Source organism: Dipodomys ordii, unplaced genomic scaffold (assembly GCF_000151885.1).
Source record: "Dipodomys ordii isolate 6190 unplaced genomic scaffold, Dord_2.0 Scaffold7, whole genome shotgun sequence".
NCBI lineage: Eukaryota > Metazoa > Chordata > Mammalia > Rodentia > Heteromyidae > Dipodomys > Dipodomys ordii.
In genome coordinates this window covers 18,457,021-18,481,609 of record NW_012267223.1, presented here as the reverse complement: position 1 = coordinate 18,481,609, position 24,589 = coordinate 18,457,021, and the positions used below count along the sequence as shown (strand labels likewise).

At 45.2% G+C, this 24,589-nt stretch overlaps 2 protein-coding genes across 2 annotated transcripts in view; one reads left to right on the top strand and one right to left on the bottom strand.

Annotated features, from left to right (window-relative positions):
- The window catches only part of Ube2z (ubiquitin-conjugating enzyme E2Z), a 21,132-nt gene extending 388 nt beyond the window's left edge, over nt 1–20,744 (top strand). Inside the window, exons 2-8 of the mRNA XM_013036804.1 lie at nt 3–112; nt 2,036–2,108; nt 4,392–4,579; nt 8,206–8,317; nt 13,599–13,711; nt 14,544–14,634; nt 18,743–20,744. Of these exons, the coding sequence (XP_012892258.1) occupies nt 3–112; nt 2,036–2,108; nt 4,392–4,579; nt 8,206–8,317; nt 13,599–13,711; nt 14,544–14,634; nt 18,743–18,913 (858 nt within the window). The 3' untranslated portion in view covers nt 18,914–20,744. The remainder of the gene's footprint in view (nt 1–2; nt 113–2,035; nt 2,109–4,391; nt 4,580–8,205; nt 8,318–13,598; nt 13,712–14,543; nt 14,635–18,742) is intronic.
- A 1,213-nt stretch (nt 20,745–21,957) lies between these two features.
- Nucleotides 21,958–24,589, bottom strand: part of Snf8 (SNF8, ESCRT-II complex subunit) — a 12,611-nt gene continuing 9,979 nt past the window's right edge. Inside the window, exons 6-8 of the mRNA XM_013037878.1 lie at nt 23,696–23,837; nt 22,999–23,073; nt 21,958–22,196 (exon numbers count right to left, since the gene is read on the bottom strand). Coding sequence (XP_012893332.1) covers nt 22,059–22,196; nt 22,999–23,073; nt 23,696–23,837 — 355 coding nt within the window. The 3' untranslated portion in view covers nt 21,958–22,058. The remainder of the gene's footprint in view (nt 22,197–22,998; nt 23,074–23,695; nt 23,838–24,589) is intronic.

Sequence of the window (24,589 nt, the reverse complement as noted above, 5' to 3'; positions counted from 1 at the left end):
CGCCCTCGGCCGCTGCCCACGGGGCCGCGCTGCTTAGCCACTGGGATCCCACGCTCAGCTCCGACTGGGACGGCGAGAGAACCGCGCCGCAGTGTCTGCTCCGGATCAAGCGGTGAGCCGGGGTTTTCCTCCCCCAGCTGGGAGCTCCGGGGCCCGACCTTCCCCGCCTCCTGCCTTTCCGCACCACAGCTCACTCTGGCCGCCGGGCTCCCCAGGCCCAGATCTCCACAGCCCGGGATGTCCAGAGCCTGGTCCCTTTCCCCCCGCCCCCCACCCCAGATCCACGGGCTCCTAACCCCCCCCTCCTCACGTGCCCAGGTCCGACCCCGCCCCTCGGCGACCTCCCGGGAGTCCTGGCTCCGGACACCCTCCCTACACCCCCCTACCTCCTGACTGAAACCCGACCCTCTGCCACTACGGTACCACCTCCTCCCGCCCTCCGCGCCGCCCTTTTTCCTCACCCCAACCTACCTAGATGCTGCCCGCCCGCCCCACCCGTCGTCCCCCCCCCCAAATCTCCTGGCACTTTTTGTGACCTATTCTGCTTGCTTGGCCCCTGCCCTCAGACTGAACCAGCTTTTGTTTTTACCCTCAGTTTCCTCAACACCTCCCTCCCCCCCAACACATGGTCCCCTCCCTAGGTCTGGATAGCTTCCTTCACTTACCAGATCTTTCCCTCGAACCCATTTTCTAGTAACCCAGAGCAGTACCACTCTCCCACCTGTTCTAGAAACTGAGGCTCCTCTTCCACTAGCATTCTGGTTGTAATATCCCATTCAGGATGTTCTTCCTTGTATTTTCCTCCCAGCTCCTCTGGTTTACTGTTGTGAGGCAAATATACTTAATTCAGACACAGAAACAAAGGCCTGAGTCCTTTCTGTACTTATTTCTTGGGTGACTGATCTTAGATCATATCATTTAATAGATATGTTTTGCAAAAGTACTTGGTGTTAGTACCTGTCGCACAAGAGCAGTGTAATACTGTTTATCTATTATTCCCAAAACTTGTTTCTGGATGACCAGCTTTCTTCCCATGCCTCCATCACAAGCTTTCTCCTCTAGGTAGTATCATCCCAAGTTTCTTTAGATGGCTGCCTGTTCACTTTTCAAGTTTGTAATGCAGTGTGTGAAGTACCTGGCACCGTGCCTGAGGGAGGATACCAACTTTGAGATTGCCACCTCTTAACTTTAAATTCAGCATGCAACTCTTTTAGCTGTTTCGTTCTTCCAATTTAGTTACACCTTTGAGTTTGCCAGTATTTCTTTGCTGACTCCTGTTTACACTTTTTTTTTTTTTAATGTTCCTATTACCCTAGCATGTTTCCTGCACTTTAACACCAGGCCAATGTTTTTCCTAAGCCTGTTGCTCTCAACTGACCCATTCTGGTTGGCGATATATGACCTAGAAATCATCTCATCTGTAGTAGACACAACACATCATCTTACAGATGTGAGATTTACAGATGTGAGATTGTGTGATTTCAAAGCATTCCCTTTCCCCAGCTGAAGATATCTCTATCCTATTGCTTCCTGGGCAAGAAGTAGTTTTGCTTCCTATTGGCTTGCTTGCTTCATATGATCCCCTCACCAAGAAAGGTCCACTGAATGGTTTATAGAACTATTTTGGGGGGGAATTATGACTTTCCAGTTACTAAGAAGATCTGCACTTGACATTCAGTGTAATACCTAGGAATCTCTGAGGTGGGAAGTGAGTTTCCATGTGGGAGGAAGTGAGAGTAACAGGGATGTGGCTTTTTCAGGGTGACATCTGATCCTCTTGGGATCTCTAGTTATTTTTTTCCCTCTCCCTACCCTCCCCCTAAGAAAACAATGCTCCTTTGATAATATGCTCTCTGCCTGCCTGACTACTCAGTTAAGATTTCTCAGTCAGCAAGACAGTGCAAACATTTGTGGTACCAAGCACCACTTTCTCGAACCCTGCCCTCACTGACGTGATAACAACTGTCCTATTTAAGGGATTCCCTTTTTCCCTCCTCCCTCACTGTGTCCCCCACCTCCTCTTGGTGTCATGCAGGGATATCATGTCCATTTATAAGGAGCCTCCTCCAGGAATGTTCGTTGTGCCTGATACTGTTGACATGACTAAGGTATGTAACTTGATGGGAGTCGGTGGGGCTTATTGGGAAATTGGGCCCATAAAGTTGTCTGAAAGATTACTCTGCTCACCTCTCTGGCAATATAGGTGAATAAATCAAGGCCCCCCCCTCCACCCCCCCCCAAGAGAGTAAGTGGCTTGCCAGGGTCATACAGTAAGGTAGAGCAGAGCCCTACACAAGTGTCCATTACTTAGGTGCATATAGATCCTGGTTGACATTGCAAATAAGTTTGTGCCTGTTGCCCCAACTTTGTTATTCATAGGCCAGTCTGGATGAGAAATTATATAGTCAGTCACTCTAGCTACTGCACTGCTTAGCTCTTCCCCTCATCTTGCCACTTTTGATCTTAACAGTGGTACTTTAAGTGGGGGCAAGTTGGGGAAAGGGCCTGTGTGGCTGAAGGGTTTATGGTTAAATGGCTTTGTTTAGGCTCTTGTCTTTACTAACTGCTTATGAACATCCCTTCTACTCCAAAGACCATTCCTTTCTTGTCCTCTACCAGAGAAAGCTTACTACATAATATCAAATTCCTCTGACATTGAGTGTTCTACCCTTGGGAAAGAATATGCGTATAAACAGATATTGGGAAGAAATCAGTTTTCCTAAAAATCTAGTATTGTTTTCAGTGAGAACTGAGAGTTTCAGATTTCTTGAAGTAAAAATTTAGCTTCAGTTGGGCGCCGGTGGCTCACTCCTATAATCCTAGCTACTCAAGAGGTATAGTCCTAGCTACTCAAGAGGCTGAGATCTGAGGATCATGGTTCAGAGACAGCCAGGGTAGGAAAGTTTGTGAAACTTTTTATCTCCAGTTAACCACCAGAAAACTGGAAGTGGTGCTAAGGGTCAAGTGTTAGAGCACTTGCCTTGAGCTGAAGAGCTGAGAGATAGCACTTAGTCCCAGAGTTCAAGCTCCATGACCGACAAAAACAACAACAAAAAAGTATCCTTTTGTTTTGAGTAGTCTTCCCTTTAAATTGATTTTTTTTTCTTTTTGCAAAGTTGAAAATGTTTTTCCTGAGACATCTTGTCCCAAAATACTAATGCTAATCCCATGTCCCAGAATTGACGCCATCTTGAGAGTAGTTGGGCTTGATATGTGTAGGTGGCTAGACTAACTTAGGCTGTTAGCAGGTCAAGGCTGGGACTATAGGTGAGGCAATGTTCTTTTTCTTCTTGCTGTTCAAATTCTAAGCAGATTTAGTACTTAAGAGCCTTTGGAGAAGAAACACAACTGAGTCACCTTAGGTTTTTTCCCTTCAGGAAGGGGGAAGTCCTGTTCAATAATTATGGCTTGTAGAGGAAGACTATTCAGTGTTCTATGAAATTTTGATTTTTTTTTTTTTTTTTTTGGTTAGTCATGGGGCTTGAATTCTGGGCCTGGGCACTGTCCCTGAGCTCTTCAGCTCAAGGCTAGCACTCTACTACTTGAGCCATAGCGCCACTTCTGGTTTTCTGGTGGTTAATAGGACATGAGTCTCAAGGACTTTCCTGCCCCAGCTGGCTTTGAACCATGATCCTCAAATCTCAGCTTCTTGAGTAGCTAGGATTAGAGGTGTGAGCTACTGGCGCCTGGCTGATTTTTTATTTTTTAAACTGGTAGTGCTAGGGAAAGTTCTGAGTGGCCCTGAGTGGACTCTGAGATTTGATTTCCCCATTATTTTTTGTACCATTGGCAAAGCTAGATGCTGCCTGAGCCATATTTATCATCCATGGAGGAAGCAAGCAGATACTAGGTATTCATCATAACCTTCAGCACTGCACTGTTAACTGACACTGGTGCTGTAGCCTCCGATCCTTTTCCTCTTTTCCATTTTTACCTCCCCTTTGTGGCATGAGGGTATAGTTGCATCATGCATGTTTAACCTAGGCAAATTCAAAACTCAGTAAAATACATATTGGTTTCTTAATATTAAAAATACAGGTACATAATACATTTTACACAATAATATTCTGTCCATTTTTTTCGGTGTAATGCTGATGAGGGAGGTCTACACAAAAACTATGCTTTAAGGGATGAGTGATTTTTGGTAAGACTTGGTATTCACTTTGAGCTTTAACTTTGGAACATAGCCCCTGAGTATGATGCTACTCCATTGTAACAGGATTTCTTAAAATTCTAAATCCACCTATATGAATGAGTATGGACTGTTCACTCTGTATGGCAAGAACATGGAATTTGGACTCCACAGACAGTGGCCCTATTTCTCACAGGGGTACAAGAGGGGCTGGGTGGGGCATTACCTCACAATTTTGAGATGGGGTTTTATTTTACAGATTCATGCATTGATCACAGGCCCATTTGACACACCTTATGAAGGAGGTTTCTTCCTGTTCGTGTTTCGGTGTCCACCTGACTATCCCATCCACCCACCTCGGGTCAAACTAATGACAACTGGCAATAACACAGTGAGGTTTAACCCCAACTTCTACCGCAATGGGAAAGTCTGCTTGAGTATTCTAGGGTAAGACTTCCTAGTAGCCAAGTTGGTTGTTAGCAAGTGATTGATCTAAACCAGTTTTCATCAACCAGGGTTCCCCATTTGAACTGCAAGGTAAAATATGCTTGACTTTTCTCAGAAGTATATGATACTTGACTAGTACAAGTCTAGATGGAAAAGGAGGGAAGTCAAATTATTATATACAAGATATATCTTTTTTGGGGGGAGGAGGGTCATGGGACTTGAACTGTGGGCCTGGATGTCTGGATGTTATCCCTGAGGTCTTCAGCTTCAAGACAAGCACTTTACCACTTGAGCCACAGCACCAGTTCTGGTTTTCTGGTGGTTAATTGGAGATAAGAGTCTCAGGGACGTTTCTGTCCGCGCTGGCTTTGAACTGTGATCCTCATATCTTAGCCTCCTGTGTAGCTAGGATTACAGATATAAGCCACCAGCGCACAGCATACAAGATATATCTTATGAAGTGGTTCTCAATGCTTGGTCCCTGAGCTAGTATAGCAGCATCTACAGATTTTGGGGCCCACTCACTCCAGTCATACTGTATCAGAAACTCTTGGGTGGGGCCAGCAGTCTGTTTTTTACAGGTCATCCAAGCACACTCCAGTTTAAGAACTACTCTCTGAGGACATGAAGGGGCTTTAATCTCCAAAACAGATTGAGAAAAGCTGCAGATCTGTGCCATTCAAGGTTATGGGTATCTTACTGAATCTTTTAGTGAATTACTTTGGAGGTGGTGGTAGTGATTGTGGGTATAATTGAACAATTGGATGAAAATGTCTGACACTGAAAGTCAGGTAAAATATGAAATGTAAGTTTCAAGTATACTTTCCTTGGTGCTACTGAAATGTTACTTCATGAAGTTCCCATTTATTCTGCTAAATTGCCTTCATGGGTTAGTTAAAATAGGATAATCCTCTAGCATTTTTGGGTTGGTCTTTTTATTTTTTTATCATAATCTGAATATCAGCGGAGAGGGAACAGATTACCTTTAAAAGGCAATCTGGTCGGTTGTGGGGCTTGAACTCTGGGCCTGGGCGCTGTCCCTCAGCTCTTCAGCTCAAGGCAAGTGCTCCACTTCCGGTTTTCTGGTGGTTTATTGGAGATAGGAGTCTCACAGTCTTTCCTGCCCGGGCTGGCTTTGAACCACGATCCTCAGACTCGGCCTTCTGAGTAGCTAGGATTATAGGCGTGAGCCACCAGCACCCAGCTCCTGTTTTCCAATTTTGAGGGTGGTGGAGAGGCATCTGAAGTATACTTGAGGTGGAATTCATTTCTCTAGAATGCTCAAATCCATATTTTGTTGTGATTACAGCAGTAAGGAAATCCTTTGTAGTAGGTTGTTCTTGAAATCTTTCATCTTAGTAAAGTACCATGATTTTTTTTTATCTGATAGTGGAATATTATGTGTGTGTGCATGTGTGTGTGCGCTCGCGCACGCCCATGCATACATGTATTTCCCATTGTGGTAAAGTCCTTTAATGTGAAATTTGTTCACTAAAATGGTCTCATTAGGCCAATATAAAGCTATTTGGAGCATAGACCAGCTCATAGGAGAAACAGGAAAGGAAGATTCTGTGGTAAAAGTAGTAGGAAAGGAGAAATTACCCTGGATTAGAAATTTTATGATGAATCACCGTATAGAAAAAAATCCCACTAAGCACCAGTAGCTCACATATGTAATCTTAGCTACTCAGGAGGCTGAGATCTGAAGGATCACGGTTCAAAGCCAGCTCATGCAGGAAAGTTTGTGAGACTCTTAATCTCAAATCAACCTTCAGAAAACTGGAAGTGGGAGCTGGGAAGGTGACTCAGTGGTAGAGTGCTTGCCTTGCATGCATGAGACCCTGGGTTCGATTCTTCAGCACTACTTTAAGCAGAAAAAACCTGGAAGTGGTGCTGTGGCCCAAGTGGTAGCACTAACCTTGAGCTGAAGAGCTGAGGGAAAGTGCCCAGGCCTAGAGGTCAGTCCCCACAACCGACAAAAAAAACAAAAACAGAAGTGGCAGTGGCTCAAGAGGTAGAACACTTGCATTGAGTTGAAGAGCTGAATGAGGGACAGCGCCCAGGCCCAGAGTTCAGCCAACACAACCAACAAAAAGAAAAAAATTCCTACTACATTTCTTTTTTTTTTTTAATTTTTTTAAAACTTTTTTTTTTAATGACTCTTTTTTATTAATCTTATGTGGTACCAGGAATCGAACCTAGGGCCTCATGCATGCTAGACAAGCACTTTACCACTGAGCCACATTCCCTGCCCCCTACTACATTTCTTAAGTTAACCCTGATAGCCATATTAGCCTTTGACCTAGTAAAACATTGGGCTAGCTTACTGACAAAAGAGATGGAATGAGAGTTGGTTCTGTTAGCTTGAATTCCTAATTATGTAAAGTTAGGAGTAGCAGGAGACGGGGAGCTCTGTCTAGGGGAACAAAACTGGAAGAGAGGAGCTGCAGGCACATAGGAACAGCTGCTCATGGCTGATTTGGATTTTCCCTAGTACGGAAAGGATAGTGGCCAGTTAAGTCAAACAAGCTTAGTCCTGGCTCAGATTGTATTTGGCTTATAGCTCTGGTGCCACCCTGTCAATTAAATGAGCTAAAAGTAAATGTCATTGATATCCAAGCTGTCCCCTCCCCTTAATACTTAGTGAGGTTTATGAAAAATGGGAGCAATTTTGAAATTTCTATTTATGTTCAAGTTGTTTTCCATATGGTATTTTCAGACCTTCCACAGTCTGGAAGTACCCATTACTTTCTTCCTATACTTGAATAGATCACACCTATGGTGTGGTCTTCAGAGGATTTGACACTACTTTGGGCTTGTTAGAGAACTAGCTCCCTGATCATTGGCCTTACCCCATGGACTCTAACCAGATGGCTTCAGTCACCTGTGGGCCTCTGCTTAACTGCTCTCCCTCACTAATGTACCACCAACCAATCAATAAATAAAGCTCTGAGGTCTACAGAGGTTAATATTTAGACAACCTTTAGAATTATTTTCTTAGGACTTTTTTTTTTTTGGGTCCGGTTGTGGGGCCTGGGCACTGTCCCTCAGCTCTTCAGCTCAAGGCTAGCACTCTTCCACTGAGCCACCTTCCCAGCCCTTTCTTAGGACTTTTTTTTTTTTTGGGGGGTCCAGTCGTGGGACCTGAACTCTGGGCCTGGGTGCTGTCCCTCAGCACTTCAGCTCAAGGCTAATGCTCTACCACTTGAGCCACAGCGCCACTTCCGGCTTTTTTTTTCTTTATGTGGTGCTGAGGAATTGAACCCAGGGCCTCATGCATGCAAGGCAAGTGCTCTACCACTGAGCCATCTTCCCAGCCCCTCTTAGGGCTTTTATTGTGATACAATTACCCTTGCTGGCTACTGCATCTTTTCTAGCCTGAAGAAAATTCCTTCAGTTACCTTACTTGCTTTCCCCTTTTCTGTCCTATTTGATAGGAAGATTAGACAGTTGACTGATTCTGATGTATGAGGGTGGGACAGAGGCTGGGAATAACCAAAACATTAATCATGAAAGAGAAACTCCTGGTGAGTCATTTGGGGTGGTGGTGCTGCTGCTACTGCTATCTGTATCCCCTCCCTGATCCTTTTCTGTTCAACTTTTTCCCTTTACTCTGCTGTTTGTAGTACATGGACTGGCCCAGCCTGGAGTCCTGCCCAGAGCATCTCTTCTGTGCTCATCTCCATCCAGTCCCTGATGACTGAGAACCCCTACCACAATGAACCTGGTTTTGAACAGGTAAGGCTCTGACCCCTATAATATTGGGGGCTCTAAGAGGTCTGAGATACTTGCCTTCCCCCTAGCCCTTCCCAGCCCCTTATATTACATTTCTCACTGTAGGAGAAAAAGTCAGCCGAGTGTATTTTCTGGTTGTTTTGTTTTTGAGGGGTTGTGCTTGTACTGGTGCTTGAACTTGGAGTGTGGCACTCTTGCTCACCTTTTTTTGCTCACAGCAGTTGCTCTACCACTTGAGCTATGCTTCTTCTTTAGGCTTCTTGCTGGTTAATTGGCGATAAGAATCTCAGCTCTGAATCACAACCCTCAGAACTCAGCCTTCTGAGTTGCTAGGATTATAGATAGGAGCCACTGGCATCTGGCTGAGTATTCTTTATTTGTAAAAATTAAAGTAACACTATTAAAGAGTGGAAGTCAATGCAGTCATATGGAAGTTAATTTTGACTTACAGTGTGAGCATTGGCAGCCATAGATTATTCATTATACCTGCATTTTGCAGCATCCCCTTAAGTAAGCCATTCTGCATTAGGAAGTGCTGTAATGCAGCTGGTGATGTAGCTCAAGCAGGAGAGTACCTGCTTAACAAGCTTGAGGTCCCTGAGTTCAATTCTCAGTACTGCCTCCACATTTACAAATAAAGTACTGTTACCCATAGAACCAAAAGGATCTGATCATTAGCTAAGGCTAAAATATTCTAGTCAGTACTACCATAGAGAATGTATAGTAAACACACTTTCCCAAAAGTATACCGTATGCCCAGTAATGATAGATTTTTTTTTCAAAAGATTGACAGGAAAGTTTATTGGGGTACACTCCCAGGCTAACTTCCTGGTTGGGATCAGAGATATCACAATGAGTTTGGATATAGCAGAGCTTTTATAGGCGGGATAAAAGCAGCACTTGTGGTGAGCGGGGACTTGTAGCACATAGCTTGTTTTGCCCATTTGAAAGGTTTTAGGCCAGTGCACAGCATCTTGGATTTGGAAATGGGATGACCACAGTCATCTGGCTACTTCTCCTGAGGAGGGGCATAAAGGGGCTATATGTGGGTTGAGTAAACCAGTGGAGGAGAAGCAGCTGGTTAACTGTCCCTCTGTTCATTTCTTGGATGCGGCTCTGAATAGACCCAAGCCAAATGTGGTGGATGCTCAGAAGGCCAGGCTGAGGTCCTGGTGCAATGAAGGAGGGAAGGAGGAAGGAGAAGGAAGACAGAGAGGGAAGGGAGAATGGCAGATTTTTATGTATAATTTCTTGTTTAGGTCATTTTGACTATATGAGGTAAATACTGATAGTTTGCTCAGATATCCATGTATTTCCATGATAACACAGATGAGTTTAATACCGGAGATTTAACAATAAGCATCCAAGGGACCTAGGTGTTCCTCAGCTTTTGAAGAGTCTCATGGACTTTCCTTCTCAGGCTGGCTTGGAACGACGATCATCCAATAAAATGCTCTACCATTGACTAACACTCCAAATTTACAGTGATTTTTGGTTTTTTTTTTTTTTTTTGGTCAGTTGTGGCACTTGAACTCAGGGCCTGGGAGCTGTCCCTTAGCCTCTTTGTGCTCAAAACTAAGAGCTCTACCACTTGAGCCATAGTGCTACTTCCAGTTTTTGAATGGTTAATTGAAGATAATAGAATGGTTAATTGGAGATAAGAGCTTCATGGAGACTTTTCTGCCTGGTCTGGTTTCAAACTGATCCTCAGATCTCAGCCTTCTGAGTAGCTAGGTTTATATTTGTAGCCACCATGCCCAGCTACTTTTTTTTTTTTTTGGTTGATTGTGGGGCTTGAACTCCGGGCTTGGGCGCTATCCCTCAGGTCTTCAGCTCAAGGCGAGAACTCTTCCACTTGAGCTACAGTGCCACTTCCAGTTCCAGTTTTCTAGTGGTTTATTGGAGAGTCTCAGAGACTTTCCTGGCCAGACTGGCTTTGAACCGTGATCCTCAGATCTCAGCCTCCTGAGTAGCTAGGATTACAGGCGTGAGCCACTGGCACCTGGCTAGCTACATTTTTTTTCTTTTGAAAAATCTCAAGCTCTCCTTCTGATAGATTTAGAATGATTTAGATTTTCAGTGATTCTGGAATCCTAGAGGCATATAAAGGAGTTAACATGAAGCGTCTTTTTTTTTTTTTTGGTTGGTCGTGGGCCTGGGCTCTGTCCCTGAACCTCTTTGTGCTCAAGGCTAGCACTCCAGCATTTGAGCCACAGCACCACTTCTGGCTTTTTCTAAGTTTTTTATTGGAAATAAGAGTCTCACAAACTTCTGCCAGAGCTGGTTTCAAACCATGATCCTCACATGTCAGTCTCCTGAGTAGTTAGGATTACAGGTGTAAGCCGCCTGAGCCTGACACCGTTACCAATTGATGGCATTTTTCATACCCTTACTTTGCTGGTACTAGAACTTAAACTCAGGGCCTGGGCATGTTACTCAGGGCTGATGCTCTACCACCTGAACCGTAACTCTGCTTCTAGCTTTTTAGTAGTTAATTGGAGTTAAAGAGTCTCAACCTTCTGAAGGGTGGCTTTGAACCACAGTCTCAGGTCTTACCCTCCTTGTATCTAGGATTATAGACATGAACTGCTATTGTCCAACTAGTAAGCCTGTTCTATTGTATGTATTATTTTCATTTTGTATAGCAAGGTTAAATAGAAAGAAACGGAAATTAGCATAACAAGGTTAACTAGAAACAAATGGGAAAGAGAGAAACATTCCTGCTCCCATTTAGGAAATAGCAGTTAAAGACTATGTAGGCTTTCCTGGCTCCAGTGGCTCATGCCTGTAATCCTACTCAGTAGGCTGAGATCTGAGGATCACAGTTCAAAGCCAGCCTGGGCAGGAAAATCTGTGAGACTCTTACCTCCAATCACAGCAAAAGCGAGAAGTAGAGCTGGGGTAGAATGCTAACCTTGAGCAAAAGTTACTCAGGAACACACCCAGGCCCAGAGTTCAAGCCCAGAGACCAGAAAAAAAAAGAAAAGAGAAAACTATGCACATTAGTTTCACTAAGTAGCGCTTTGAATGGTGAAAACACAAATAGAATATTGTCATACTTGAACACTTTATTTTTGGTCCAGTCATGGGGCCTGAACTCTGGGCCTGGGCGCTGTCCCTCAGCTCTTCAGCTCAAGGGTAGCGCTCTACCACTTGAGCCACAGTGCCACTTCCAGCTTTTTTTTTTCTGCTTATGTGGTGCTGAGGAATCGAACCAAGGGCCTCATGCATGCAAGGCAAGCGCTCTACCACTGAGCCACCTTCCCAGCCCCAACTTGAACACTTTATAAAACACAATTTTAAACAGTGTTGGTGGCTCTTGCCTATAATCCTAACTACTTCGGATGCTAAGATCTGAGGATCACAGTTCAAAGACAGCCTGGGCAGGAAAGTCCATGGCACTCTTATCTCCAATAAACTACTCAAAAAAAGCCAGAAGGGCTAGGAAGGTTGTAGAGCGCTTGCTTTGCATGCATGAGGCCCTGGGCTCGATTCCTCAGCACTATGTAAACAGAAAAAAGCTGGAAGTGGCGTGTGGCTCAAGTGGTAGAGTGCTAGCCTTGAGCTGAAGAGCTGAGGGACAGCACCTAGGCCCAGAGTTCAGGCCCCACAACCAAAAAAAAAAAAAAGCCAGAAATGGTGCTCTGGCTCAAGTGGTAGAGCTCTAGCCTTGAGCACAAAGAGACTCAGGGACAGTCCCCAGGCCTGAGTTCAGGACCAGAGGAAAAAAAATTAAAACAGTTTTAGGTACCATATATATTACCAAACAGTCTTAAAGGAAGAAATGAACTGAATGATTTTCAAAAACAAAACTTGAATTTCCATGCATGTTACACAGCTTAGTCAGTCCTCTAGTATTGTCAGTTAAGTCATTATGTGATCTGCTCTGAGTGTTTACCTATCCTTAACTTTGTAAAGATATACCTCCCCAAAAGCAAGATAAAAGTTTGAAGCAAAAAGTGTGTGTGTGGCGAGGCGAAGCTGGGGGAGGGGGGGGCGGGTAATGCGCAAGCACACGTGCGTACATTGATACTGTAGCTTGAATTTGAGTCCTGGGTGCTGTCCCTTAGCTTTTTTGGGGGGGTCCAGTCGTAGGGCCTGAACTCTGGGCCTGGGCGCTGTCCCTCAGCTCTAGGGCTCAAGGCTAGTGCTCTACCACTTGAGCTACAGTGCCACTTCCGGCTTTTTTCTTTTTGCTTATGTGGTGCTGAGGAATGGAACCCAGGGCCTCATGCATGCAAGGCAAGTGCTCTACCACTGAGCCACCTTCCCAGCCCCTGTCCTTAGCTTTTTTGCCCTAGACTATTGCTCTACCATTTGAGTTACATCTTCATTTCTGGCTTTTTAATAGTTAATTGGAGATAAGAGACTCACAGACTTTTTCTGTCTAGGCTGACTTCAAACTATGATCCTCAAAATTCAGCTTCCTGCATAGCTAGGATTACAGGTGTGAACCATCAGTACCTGGCTTGAGCTTTGTTGAAAGGCAGCATGTATTTAGCAGAAGTTGGGCAGCATTATTGGAGAAATGAATCAAACATGTGCAGTGTATAATAGTGAGCTCTATGAATCTTAAGTATTTTTGGTTTTCTCCGTGGAACTATATACCCGTGGATTGCAAGGGCCTACTGTATGTGGTAGTTTCCCTTTTAATCTTTACCTGATAGGTTCAAGAATTTTCATTCTAGAAATAGAGCCTTGCTATATAGTTCAGGCTGGCCTCGGTCTTGAAATCTGCCAGCGCAGCCTCCTTAGGGCTGGGATTCAGGTATCTGCCACCATGCCCAGCTGATTGAAGAAAATTTGATGGATCTAGTACATTGATTATAGGCCAGAAGATCCTTAATAGAATGAGTGTTTGCATATGTGGGGAAGCCAAGGTTCTCAAAAAATAAAGGCTTAGCCACTCATCAGTGTCTCATGCATATAATCGTAGCTACTCAGGAGGCTGAGATCTAAGGAACATGTTTCAAAGCCAGCCTGGGCAGGAAAGTTCCTGAGACTCCTATCTCTAATAAACCACCAGAAAACTGGAAGTGGCGGTATGGCTTAAGTGGTAGACTGCTATCCTTGAGCTGAAGAGCTGAAAGACAGCGCCCAGGCCCAGAGTACAAGCCCCACGACCGACCAAAAAAAGAAAAAGAAAGCTTAGTTCTTCATGCTGTAGGGGAAAATGTCATAGCTTGTATCACATTCCTGATACTAACCTTGAAGCCTCTTCCCATTGGTGCTTCTTTCTGCCTAAATTTTGTTTTTGGATTTTATGGCATCTTCCAAATTACAGGAAAGACATCCAGGAGACAGCAAAAACTACAATGAATGTATCCGGCATGAGACCATCAGAGTTGCAGTCTGTGATATGATGGAAGGAAAATGTCCCTGCCCTGAGCCCCTACGGTATGTGTTAAAAAGGGCCTGCTATAACTGAGGGCCTTTGGGTGGAATCCAGTGTTGAGGGAGATAGAAAAGGAAAAATGTAGTTCATACATTTTTTACCTCCTTGGTAGTTTAGATCAAACCTAGAGCTTGGCATACTTAGTGTCCTGCCATTTGCTTAAGTGCCCCAGCCCTTGTTTTATTTTTAGACAGGGTCTATGTAGTGCAGGGTTGGCTTCAATCTCAATCCTCCTGCCTCTGCCTCCTGAGTGCTACCATATTACACGAGTACACCACCATATCTGTCTTGGCTCATGCTTTTAAAGAGATGTGGATTACCCAAGAGGAAGTTCAGAGAGTTTCTCAGTTGTTGAAGAGTCCCAGTGGGAAGAGTGGTGAAGAGACAGTTCATGCCTTTAGGGAGCCTTCAATTTGATGAAGGCTTCATACTAACTGTTGCATAGACAATGAGGGAGGGAACATTTCATAATAAACCTATTTCTTAGTGTTGCTTATTTCTGAGTGTTAGATCTCAGTGAACAAAGTTGTAATTAAACTTCCTAGGAGATTTTGACTAGGGTTTAGGCTTGGGAAGACCTTTGGAAACTATAGAGCTTGTGCACGGCATGAGTTAGGGTTGGGATTCAATTGATGAGTATTACAGACTTTTTGTTTTTTGATTTCTGAGTTATAAGGGAAATGAGCTATCTCAAACATCTGTTTTTCCATTTAAAGATCTGTGTGGGAAACAAAATCTGGCCTTAGGAACTCTGGCTGTGTAATTTGACATTAAGATTCAGAAGTGAAAGAAAGATTTGCCTCAATGTTTCTAACTTCTCTACTTATTTTTCAGAGGGGTGATGGAAAAGTCCTTCCTGGAATATTATGACTTCTATGAGGTAGCTTGCAAAGATCGCCTGCACCTCCAAGGCCAGACTATGCAGGTAATACAGCCTCTGCTGCTAATTCTAGAAGCCTCACAGAAAATCATGTGAAATCCCCACACCCTAAAGTTAATATCCACATCTTGTAGAATAGCACAGCTTAAAGGAACCTGTGTCATTTGAGGAATTGAAACCCTGAGAGGAGACTGACTGGTTTGAAGTCATGTACAATTGGTTCCTAGTTCGTGGCATAAAGTTAGGTACTCAGAGTAATTTGAATCATCCTCTTCTCCAGGAAGTATTCTTTTTTGCTCAGTAATCTTCAAACACTCTGAATCTCAGGGATGATGACAGTTACTCCTGAAATTTTTTCCCTATCCCTAAGGGATCACAGAAAGGTAGTTCAAACAAATCATGGATGTTCAGTTCCTCTTCCAAAAGTGATAGCCAGTTAACAGTTCAATTTGTCTTTACTTGGGAAATGTGATCTTGCTTCCAGTAAGAATGCAGTTGTGGGGAGGGTGTGATGGCACATGCCTATAAATCTGGTACCTAGGAGGCTGAGTCAAAATTCAGGGTAAGTTCCGGGCTAATTTGGACTAGTTACTCAAAATATAGACAGGTTGGGGCTTCTTTTAATAAAGAGGTTCTTGGGGCTGGGAAAGTGGCTCAGTTGTAGAATGCTTGCCTCACATGCATGAGGCCCTGGGTTTGATTCCTCGGCACCACAGAAAAAGCCGGAAGTGATGCTGTGGCTCAAGTGGTAGTGATAGAGCTGAATTGTTCAGGGACAGCGTGCAGAGTTCAAGCCTCACAACCACCAAAAAATAAAGACGTTCTTGTTTTAGAAGTAGTGGCTCATGCCTATAATCCTATCTACTTGGGAGGCTGAGATCTGAAAGGTCACACAGTTTGAAGTCAGCCTAAGCAGAAAAGCCTGGGAGACTCCTTCTGCAAAATAACCAGCAAGAAGCTGAGCTGGAGGTGTGGTTCAAATGGTGGAGTACCATCCCAGCCAGCAGGTTAAGCACATGTGAGGCCCTGAGTTCAAATCCTAGTATGGGAAGAGAAAAAAGTTGTTGTTTTTGTTGTTTGTGATACTAGGAAGTAGAACCCAGAACCTCAGATATGTCAGACAAACACTCTACCCCAGTTCCCTTTTTTTAATTTTTTGAGCCAGGGTCTTACTTTTTTCATGAGCTGGCCTTAAACTTTTTTTTTTTTTTTTTGGGTCGGTCGTGGGGCTTGAACTCTGGGCCTGGGCGCTGTCCTTCAGCTCAAGGCGAGCACTCTACCACTTGAGCTACAGCGCCACTTCTGGTTTTCTGGTGGTTTATTGGAGATAGGAGTCTCACGGTCTTTCCTGCCCGGGCTGGCTTTGAACCTCGATCCTCAGATCTCAGCCTCCTGAGTAGCTAGGATTACAGGCGTGAGCCACCAGCGCCCGGCTGGCCTTAAACTTTGAAGTACTCCTGCTTCCACTTCCCATATAAATGCCATCGCCCATATAAATGCGCCACCACACCTACCTAATTAAGAAGTTCCTTTCTATTACACGGTTGGGAGGTGGACGCAGTACCAGAGTTTAAACATGGCCTCACATTTTCTCTGCTTGCTTGCTTGCTCAGATGACACTCATTACTTGAATCACACTTTCAGCCTGCATTGCATTTGTGTTTGTGTGTTGGTTTGTTTATGTGCTCATGGTGTTTGTTTATGAACTCTGAGCCTCATGTCCTCAGTGTTGATTGGAGGATTTTTTGTTTTTTTTTTGGGTCCGGTCATGGGGCCTGAACTCGGGGCCTGGGCGCTGTCCCTCAGCTCTTCAGCTCAAGGCTAGCGCTCTACCACTTGAGCTACAGTGCCACTTCCGGCTTTTTTCTTTTTTGCTTATGTGGTGCTGAGGAATCGAACCCAGGGCCTCAAGCATGCAAGGCAAGCGCTCTACCACTGAGCCACCTTCCCAGCCTTGATTGGAGTTTTTTGGTTGTTGTTCCTGTCTGGTACTTTACCACTTGATCCAGGCCTCTAGTTCTGGCTTTTTTGTTGGTTAGCTGGAGAAAAAAGTAGATTTGTCTGCCACCATAGATTCCAAACCCAGATCCTCAGATCTCAGTCTCCTAAGAAGCTAGTTTTATAGGAGTGAGCCAACACAGCCCTGTTTTTTTGCGGGTATTTTTGGAGACGAGTCACTGATCTGTGCCTGGGCTTGAACCATAGTTCTGCAGATCTCAGTCACTTGAGAACAAGGATTACGGTCATGTGCCACTGGCACACAGGGAGGGAAGAGATTCTTACTGACCAATCAGATCAGCTCTTCTGTCCATAGTCACTTCTATGTCTCTGGCTGGTTCCCTCATTGGTGTCTTAGCTAGAAAAGAGATGGTTTGACTTTTATCTCCAATTAACTACCAAAAAGTCAGAAGTAAGGCTGTGGCACAAGTAGTAAAGCATCTCAGGGATAGTACCCAGGCTCTGAGTCCAAGCCCCAGAACCAGTACAGAAATGCACAAAGCTCTAGGTTCTGTCCTTAGAACTAAAAAAAGAAAAAGTGGAATGCATTTTTTTGTGTAGCTTTTTGTGACTGTCATGCAGAGGTTTTACCTTGAACCCTGCAGTGTGCTGCTGAAGTCCTTATATTGTACTTAAAACTTTTTTTTTGGTACCAGTATTGTGGCTTGAACTCAAGACTGAGTTCTCACTTGGCTTTCTTGCTTAGGGCTGGCACTCTGCCCCCCATCTAGTTTTGAGGCTGGGTCTCTTGAGTAGGTAGAATTATATAGGCATTAACCACTGCAGTCCCCAACCCATGGTTCTTTTTTTGGTATGTTTGTTTCATTTGTTTTTATTTGGTTGTTTGGTTTTTGTTTTGTGCAGTTCCTGGGGCTTGAACTTTGGTCCTAGCTATTATTCCTGAGCTCTTATGCTCAAGGTTAGCACTCTAGAACTTGAGTCACAGCTATACTTCCAGCTTTAGAATCTTTAGAATCACGGACTTTACGGCCTGAACTGTGGTTCTTCAGATCTCAGCCTCCTGAGTAGCTAGGATTACATGTGTGAGTCACCAGCATCCAGCTCCCCATATTTTATTGTTTGAGGACAGTTAAACTTTTCCATACTGTTTGATCTCAAATCACAGAGACTAAGAAAGATCAAGGCCAGGTAGCCCTGGAGCAGTGTCCAGAAACCTAGATGAGATTGCCAAGATGTCATGATGTCATGTCATGAATGTCATGACATGAACTCTGGGGAAGAGTTCAGGTGCTTTTCTGGAAGTTAGAACTTTTGCTTCTATACCTGCATATAGCAAATAAAGGATGATTATTCCCTTTGGTTTTAGAGATTAGTTGGAAACAGGCATACTTAAATGATTATGGAGTAGGTATTGAACTTTTCTAGCTGTCTCATTAATTCCAGAAGCCCATGTGGAATCCCCCCACAAATAATGATAGCCCACCTCTTATAGAATGTCTCCATGTCTTTCTGTATTATTGGCATTTGGTGGGGGGAAAGGGCCGCTGGAAGGGTTGTTGGGGGGCGGGGTTCTAGAACTTGAACTCTGCCGGGGTGCTGTCCCCGAGCTTTTGTGCTCAAGGCTAGTGCTCTACCATGTGAGTTATTGCTCCACTTCCAACTTTTTGAAAGTTTATTGGAGATAAGAGTCTCATGGACTTCCTTGCCCAGGCTGGCTTTAAACTCCATCCTCAGAACTCAGCCTCCTGAGTAAAGTAGCTAGGATTACAGGCATGAGCCACTAGTACCTGGCTGAATGCAAACATTTCTATGTCAGCCCAAGCTGAGGCTGGGGTAGCAAGTGTGCCGCAGCATTTGTAACTGCTCAAGTTTTTTTTTTTTTGGTCGTGGGCCTGAACTCTGGGCCTGGGTGCTGTCCCTCAGCTCTTCAGCTCAAGGCTAGCACGCTACCACTTGAGCCACAGCGCCACTTCCAGCTTTTTCTGCTTATGTGCTGCTGAGGAATGGAACCCAGGGCCTCATGCATGCAAGGCAAGCACTCTACCACTGAGCCACCTTCCCAGCCCCTGCTCAAGTTTTTTCTTCTCATGGTTCAGAAAGTGAGCTTGTATTTCACTTGGGTCCAAAGCTGTTCTCTCTAGGCTGAGCCACCCATGCTTGAACATTCAATTCCCTTGTCTGCTTTTATTTGCAGGACCCTTTTGGAGAGAAGCGAGGCCACTTTGACTACCAGTCCCTCCTGATGCGGCTGGGACTGATTCGTCAGAAAGTGCTGGAGAGGCTCCACAATGAGAACGCTGAAATGGACTCTGATAGCAGCTCATCTGGGACAGAGACAGACCTGCACGGGAGCCTGAGGGTTTAGACCCCACCCCCCTCTTCCCTTCCCCAACTTGAGAGTCCCAGCAGAGTCCCTTTCCCCACCCCAGGAATGGAGAGGCACACCGTGTATCTCCCTCCAAACGTGACGTCATCTTGCAAGATGGCAAGAAATGAGCAAGCTCAGATCCCAGAGTGTGGGAATGGGGGGGTTCCCAGTCTGACCTCCTTGATGCTGGAGCACCTGGGGCTGTGTTCATCCTGAATCAGGGCCAAGGTACCTTTATAGGAGCACTCGGGGTAAAGGCCTCTGGCAAAACAGAACAACCATCACACCTCTCCGCAGGGCCAGCTCCTTAAGGAGAGAAGACAAATTGCAGTTCCAAGAGGGAGTGTGCCCAAGTGACTTATGGGGGTATCTGGAAGGGAACTTGGGGTGGGGGCTGTCTTGTGACATTTAAGCCGTCTGGGTGTTTCTGTTCATATTCAATCTTGAAGCAGGGCTCCCCAATGCCCTTTTCGTCCCTCTCTCCCCTCCCATGTTATTTCCCACAGGCCAGCATAATTTTGTTTTTCCTAATTTATAGTCACTGTTCTAGACAGACCAAAGAGAAGGAACAGTGGTGGAGTCTAGGCTGCTGATCAGTAAGCTTTACCTAGCACCTGAGCACCTTTTTCCCCTCCCTCCATCTCCTCCATTTTAGGTTTCAGACACAAGGTAATATAGGCCTGGGACTAACCCAGGTCTTGGTGAAGCCTACCCAGGCACCGTAAGAAGCCTGAAAGTACTGTCTGTTCCCACAATCACTGATTTGAAAAGTTCCTGACGCAGGCCGGTGCAGTGTGTACGGTATTAGAGCCACTACATAGAATAGTCCTTACAGATTTTCATGAGTACTAGTCAATGAGGGTATTTCTCTTGAGGGTGGGATACAGGGGGGAGACTGATGCTAGTCTTTGTTGTAATTTGTTTGGCTGTCCTTGTGTATTTTCACCCCAGCCGATAGTCCTCCTCCTCACTTCACCCCTGGGGATTTGTGGGAAGCAATGGTAGCCAGTGGCAGAAGGGGATTGGAGCTAGGACTACTCCCTGATCCCCTCCCGGCTGCTCTTTGTCACTGGCTCTGATTGGGTGTTTGCCTGGCTGTGTTGCTTCTGTGTTTAGCTGCAGTGATGCTTTAGTTGGTTGGCTCAGAAAAATGTGCTTCAGATGCCCTGTAACTTGGACACCAAGGGAGTCCATCCTTCCTGTTTGATTTGTTCTCCCCCAAACTTGCAGATTCTTACCATTGGGATGCCCAGTAGGGAACGGTGATCCATGTGGTGCAGGGCTTTATTCCATCAAGACACACAGAAGGGAGAGTATGATGCCTCCCTGCCTTGCTTACCTGAAGGTCTCTGCCATATGGATCATGGGGATGCTGGGGAAATAAGAAGGAGATAGGGCACAAAGGCGCCATCCTACTTGAGAGGGCAGGAAGCAAAGGAAGTAGACAGAGTGTGGTGTGCTTGGGGAACTTAAGTTTATCTTGGATATCTGAAGCCTGAGTTTGTTCACGTAGAGACTCAAAAAGGGACCCTGCTTCCAATTTCCCTCTTCCATTCCCAGAGCTAGTCCAGGGCCGAGAAGAATGCCCTTGGTCTGTGGGTCCAGTATTGTCTGTCATCCACTTAAGTGTTCCCACTTTCAAGTGACAATCTTCTCCTTGGCCCTGCCATGGGGCAGAGCATGTCTGGCATAGCAGCCTGACTTTTATGCCCTAATCTTAAGTTGAGAAAATATATGCACAGGAGTCAAAGAGATGTCTTTATATCTGACTGTACATAAATGAAGTTTTTTTTTTCTTTTTGGTGCAATAAAGTTTGTTTTGGCAGAAGGAGGAAGCGCCTGTGGGTGTGGGAGGGTTTATGGAAAGGAAGAATGGGATCATCTCACCCACCACACCTCACCTAGGTCTGGGATCTGAAGAGCTGGCTTGTCTGGGGGAGGAGGGAAGGGAGCAGGAATACCAGATTTACTGAAAGCTGGCCCAATTTAGAAGTTATGGCTCTGGGAGTCAGTGAGAGGAAAGCCACTTTGGCCTTGGTGGCTTCCAGAGAAAGGAAGCTCGGGGAGAGTGAGCAGGTCCTGTGAGAACAGGCAGAGGTAGAGCTATGCCCAGGCATATTTGCTAAGGAAGGTTGTCTTGGTATGGGAAAGCTGCTGAATTTCAGTTATGAAACCAGAATTGCTGAAGCATCAGACCCTGAGGACTAGAAACCATAAACTTCGGCTTCTTCCCTTGTAACTGCCTACTTGTTGTAGGAACCATAACGTTCTGGGGCAGAAATTTTCTCCTCTTGGCTGACCACGTGTAGGAGAAAATATCTACACACATTATGTCTTGCCAGCCTGTACTGTACAAAGCAGTGATGCAGTACAGTATGAGCTTTGGGACCTAGGTCCCAGCCTTGGCACTGCCTAAGCTGGTGGCCTTTGGTAAATCACTTTGGTTTATTATCTATGAAGTTGAGGAAATGTGTAGGGAAAAGCAGTTGATTTACAGTAAGGTTCCTTTTCCACCACTGAGGCTAGCTGGGCCTAATGTGGGAGAGAAGAGAGACTTGAAGGAAGGGAATCTTGAGGAACAAATCTGTTGATTGTTCAGTTCCCCTCAAGTTCCATTGCTTTTTTTTTCCCTCCAGCCTAGCCACCATTTCAACACCTAGCTTCGGTTTCCTTCACAAAGCCAAGCCCCAGTCAGTCTAAAGCCGTGAGCCATACACAGGAAGCTGAGAGACTCAGATCAGAGTGACTGGTTCGTGAGGGCCTGCTAATATGATTAGGAAGATGAATTGGAAGTTGGACTTAGAGAGGAAATTGTACCTGCTACAGAAAGACTAGGCCCTGTCTGGCCAAGACACAGCTTGTGTTCTAGGCCCAGTTCCTCCACAAACTTGTAGATGTTCTATGCAAGTATTTCAGATGTGCTTGCTGTTACCTGTGTTACTCAGGTTAGCCTACTGGATAAATGAGGCTTCCTCCAAAAAAAAAAAACAATGCAATGTGAAGGCACTTTAAAAAAATAAAATACTGGGGGAAGAAAGAAAAACTTGGAACTTTTTTCTTTTATAAACAAAATTGTCCAGGTTTATTCACCATGATTTTCCTCCCTCTTCTAGCTGCTGCTGTGTGTCCCTCCATACGCCCATCAAGGGAGGGCTTCTCTGGCCTCCTCTGCAGTAATCTCCTGGGAATAGAGGTCTGTGAAGAGAGCTGGCAGCCAGTAGTGGGCCTCCCCAGGGGCTTGCAAATCCAGCCAGGCCAGCCCTTCCTTCAGCAGGTGTTCCTGAATGGGGAGGAAGAAGAGAGATCTGAGAAAGAAGCTATATCCCCAAACCTATTTTGGCTTCAGTGAGGTTTTCAAACAACCTACATGTGCCTTCATGCATTTGCAACCATACTGGAATAATCTGTTGGCCCCTGTCCTTGGCCTCTAGCGTGGAAAAAACCGAAGCCATTTAACCTTCCGTCTAGGCAGGAGAGAGAAAGCCAAGGCAAAATGGAGGTAGTGGAAACGCAGGGCCACAACTTGAGGAAATCATTGCATCTCCCTGCATCAGAAGGGAGAGTAGTGTTCTGGCTGGCTGTGAGTTAACTTGCTGGGAACAGATGGGAAGGACCTTATTTATACTAGAATGGACTCACGGCTCCTAGGCTGGAAATACACAGGATAAGCTGTTTCTGCCCAATACTGTTGAGTGATATTTATGTCCTCCCATTTTACAGATGCCAAATTGCCTGGATAAGGAAAACAGTAACTGAAGCCAGAGCAGCTACATTCTCATACTGCTCCCTTTCCACATCAGTCTTCCATCACTGTCATACATATTATGCAATATATTTAATGTATTGTTATAAACGTGTAATCACCTCACCCTGAAATGCTGCTTTCAATACAAATTGTATTAAACCCCTGACTATCAGTTCCAAGGTCAGAGGACTCTCAAGTAGTCTACCTTCTCAGTGCCATGAAAAATGCCAGCCTTACTCCCAAGTGTGGAAACAGCAGAGCAAGACTAAAATGCCTGCCCATGTGCAGCCCACCTCCCAACCAGGGCCCATGTGTTCTGGGCCATTCAGTCACATACCAGCACTTGCCGCGCTCGTTCAGTCTCCCATTTAAGACTGGCTTGGATTTCACTGACCGTCACGTACCCATTTTTCTAAAGGAGAATGGGGACTGAGTTAAGAGTGCATGTTCCCTAGAGCCCAGCATTAAGAGACAAGTAACTTTCAGGGAGAATAGAGTTTGGTGGGTTGTCTTAAGTAGGTTCCAAGGTGTGTAAGACTGGGAATGATCAATTCATAAAGAATGGGGATACACTATTAATCTAAACTATTTACCCCTGACCCTGCCTTACCCTAAACGTCCACCAATATAAAAGCCCCCTCCCCTTTTAGTTGTATTTTATATTACAGAATTAAGAAAACAGAACATCTTTTACAAATACATAATGGGCTTTTGGAGGAAGCTGCAGGCATGCTGAGGAATGTGGAGATGAGAGGCAAAATTTAGAATTCACAGCGTAGTTTAAGAATGGCTGCCTCCCTAAGACTGTGCTCCTCGAGAGCAAGGAGTATATCCCACCTCTCTGCTCCACAGCCCAGCCCAGTGCTTGGCACTGCAGCTGCTCAATAAATGACTGCCAACTGAGCACACGCCTGAGTAGTTCACCTATAAAACAATCTCTGCAAAAGACCTGAGTGACAAGGAGGAGGCCAGATTGCTCCTGACTCCCACCCCAGGATGCCCCCTGCACTGTCTGGAAGCAAGCACACCAGTACCTCTGCCAGCTGCAGCACCACAGTGTGATCCATATTAAGCTCAGCTGGAACAGACTGAATGAGATAAGTGCCGCCCACAGGGATGATGCCGAAGCCAGTGCCCAGTGCCTTTAGTTTCTTGATGGCCCTGATGAGATCGTCCCTGAGGTAAGAAAGAACAGTTTGAAGATGGTTGGTTGGCAGGCCCAGTGGCTCACACCTATAATCCTGGCTACTCAGGAGGCTGGGATCTGAGAATCTCAGTTCAAAGCCAGCCCAGACAGGAAAGTCCATGAGATTCTTATCTGAAAGTGGCACTGTACCTCAAAGTGGTAGAACAATAGCCTTGAGCAAAAAGAGCTCAAGGTCAGTGCTCAGGCCGTGAGTTCAAGCCCTACAACCTTCAAAAAAAAAAAAAAAAAGACCCTTGGCCAGACGACAACCCAGTTTCAGCTCTGCCCAGGAAGGATACTTGACACAAGATAAAGGCTGCACACACTCACCTATATTAGTAAAACAGCAAGTTAAAGCTGGGCACCGGTGTTTCATGCCTGTAATCCTAGCTACTCAGGTTGAGATTTAAGGATCTTGGCTCAAAGCCAGCCTGGGCAGAAAGCCCAATTATCCACCAAAAAGCTGGAATTGGACGTTTGGCTCAAGTGGTAAAGGCACCAGCCTTAAGTGAAAAAGTCAAGCAAGAATAAGTCCTCAGGGCTGGGAATATGGCTTTGTTGTACAGTGCTTGCCTAACATGCATGAAGCCCTGGGTTTGATTCCTCAGCACTACACAAACAGAAAAAGCCAGAAGTGGTTGCTGTGGCTCAAATGGTGGAGTGCTAGCTTGAGCTAAAAGAAGCTCAGCCCAGGCCCTGAGTTCAAACCCCAATACAGGCACAAAAAAAAAAAAAAAAAAAA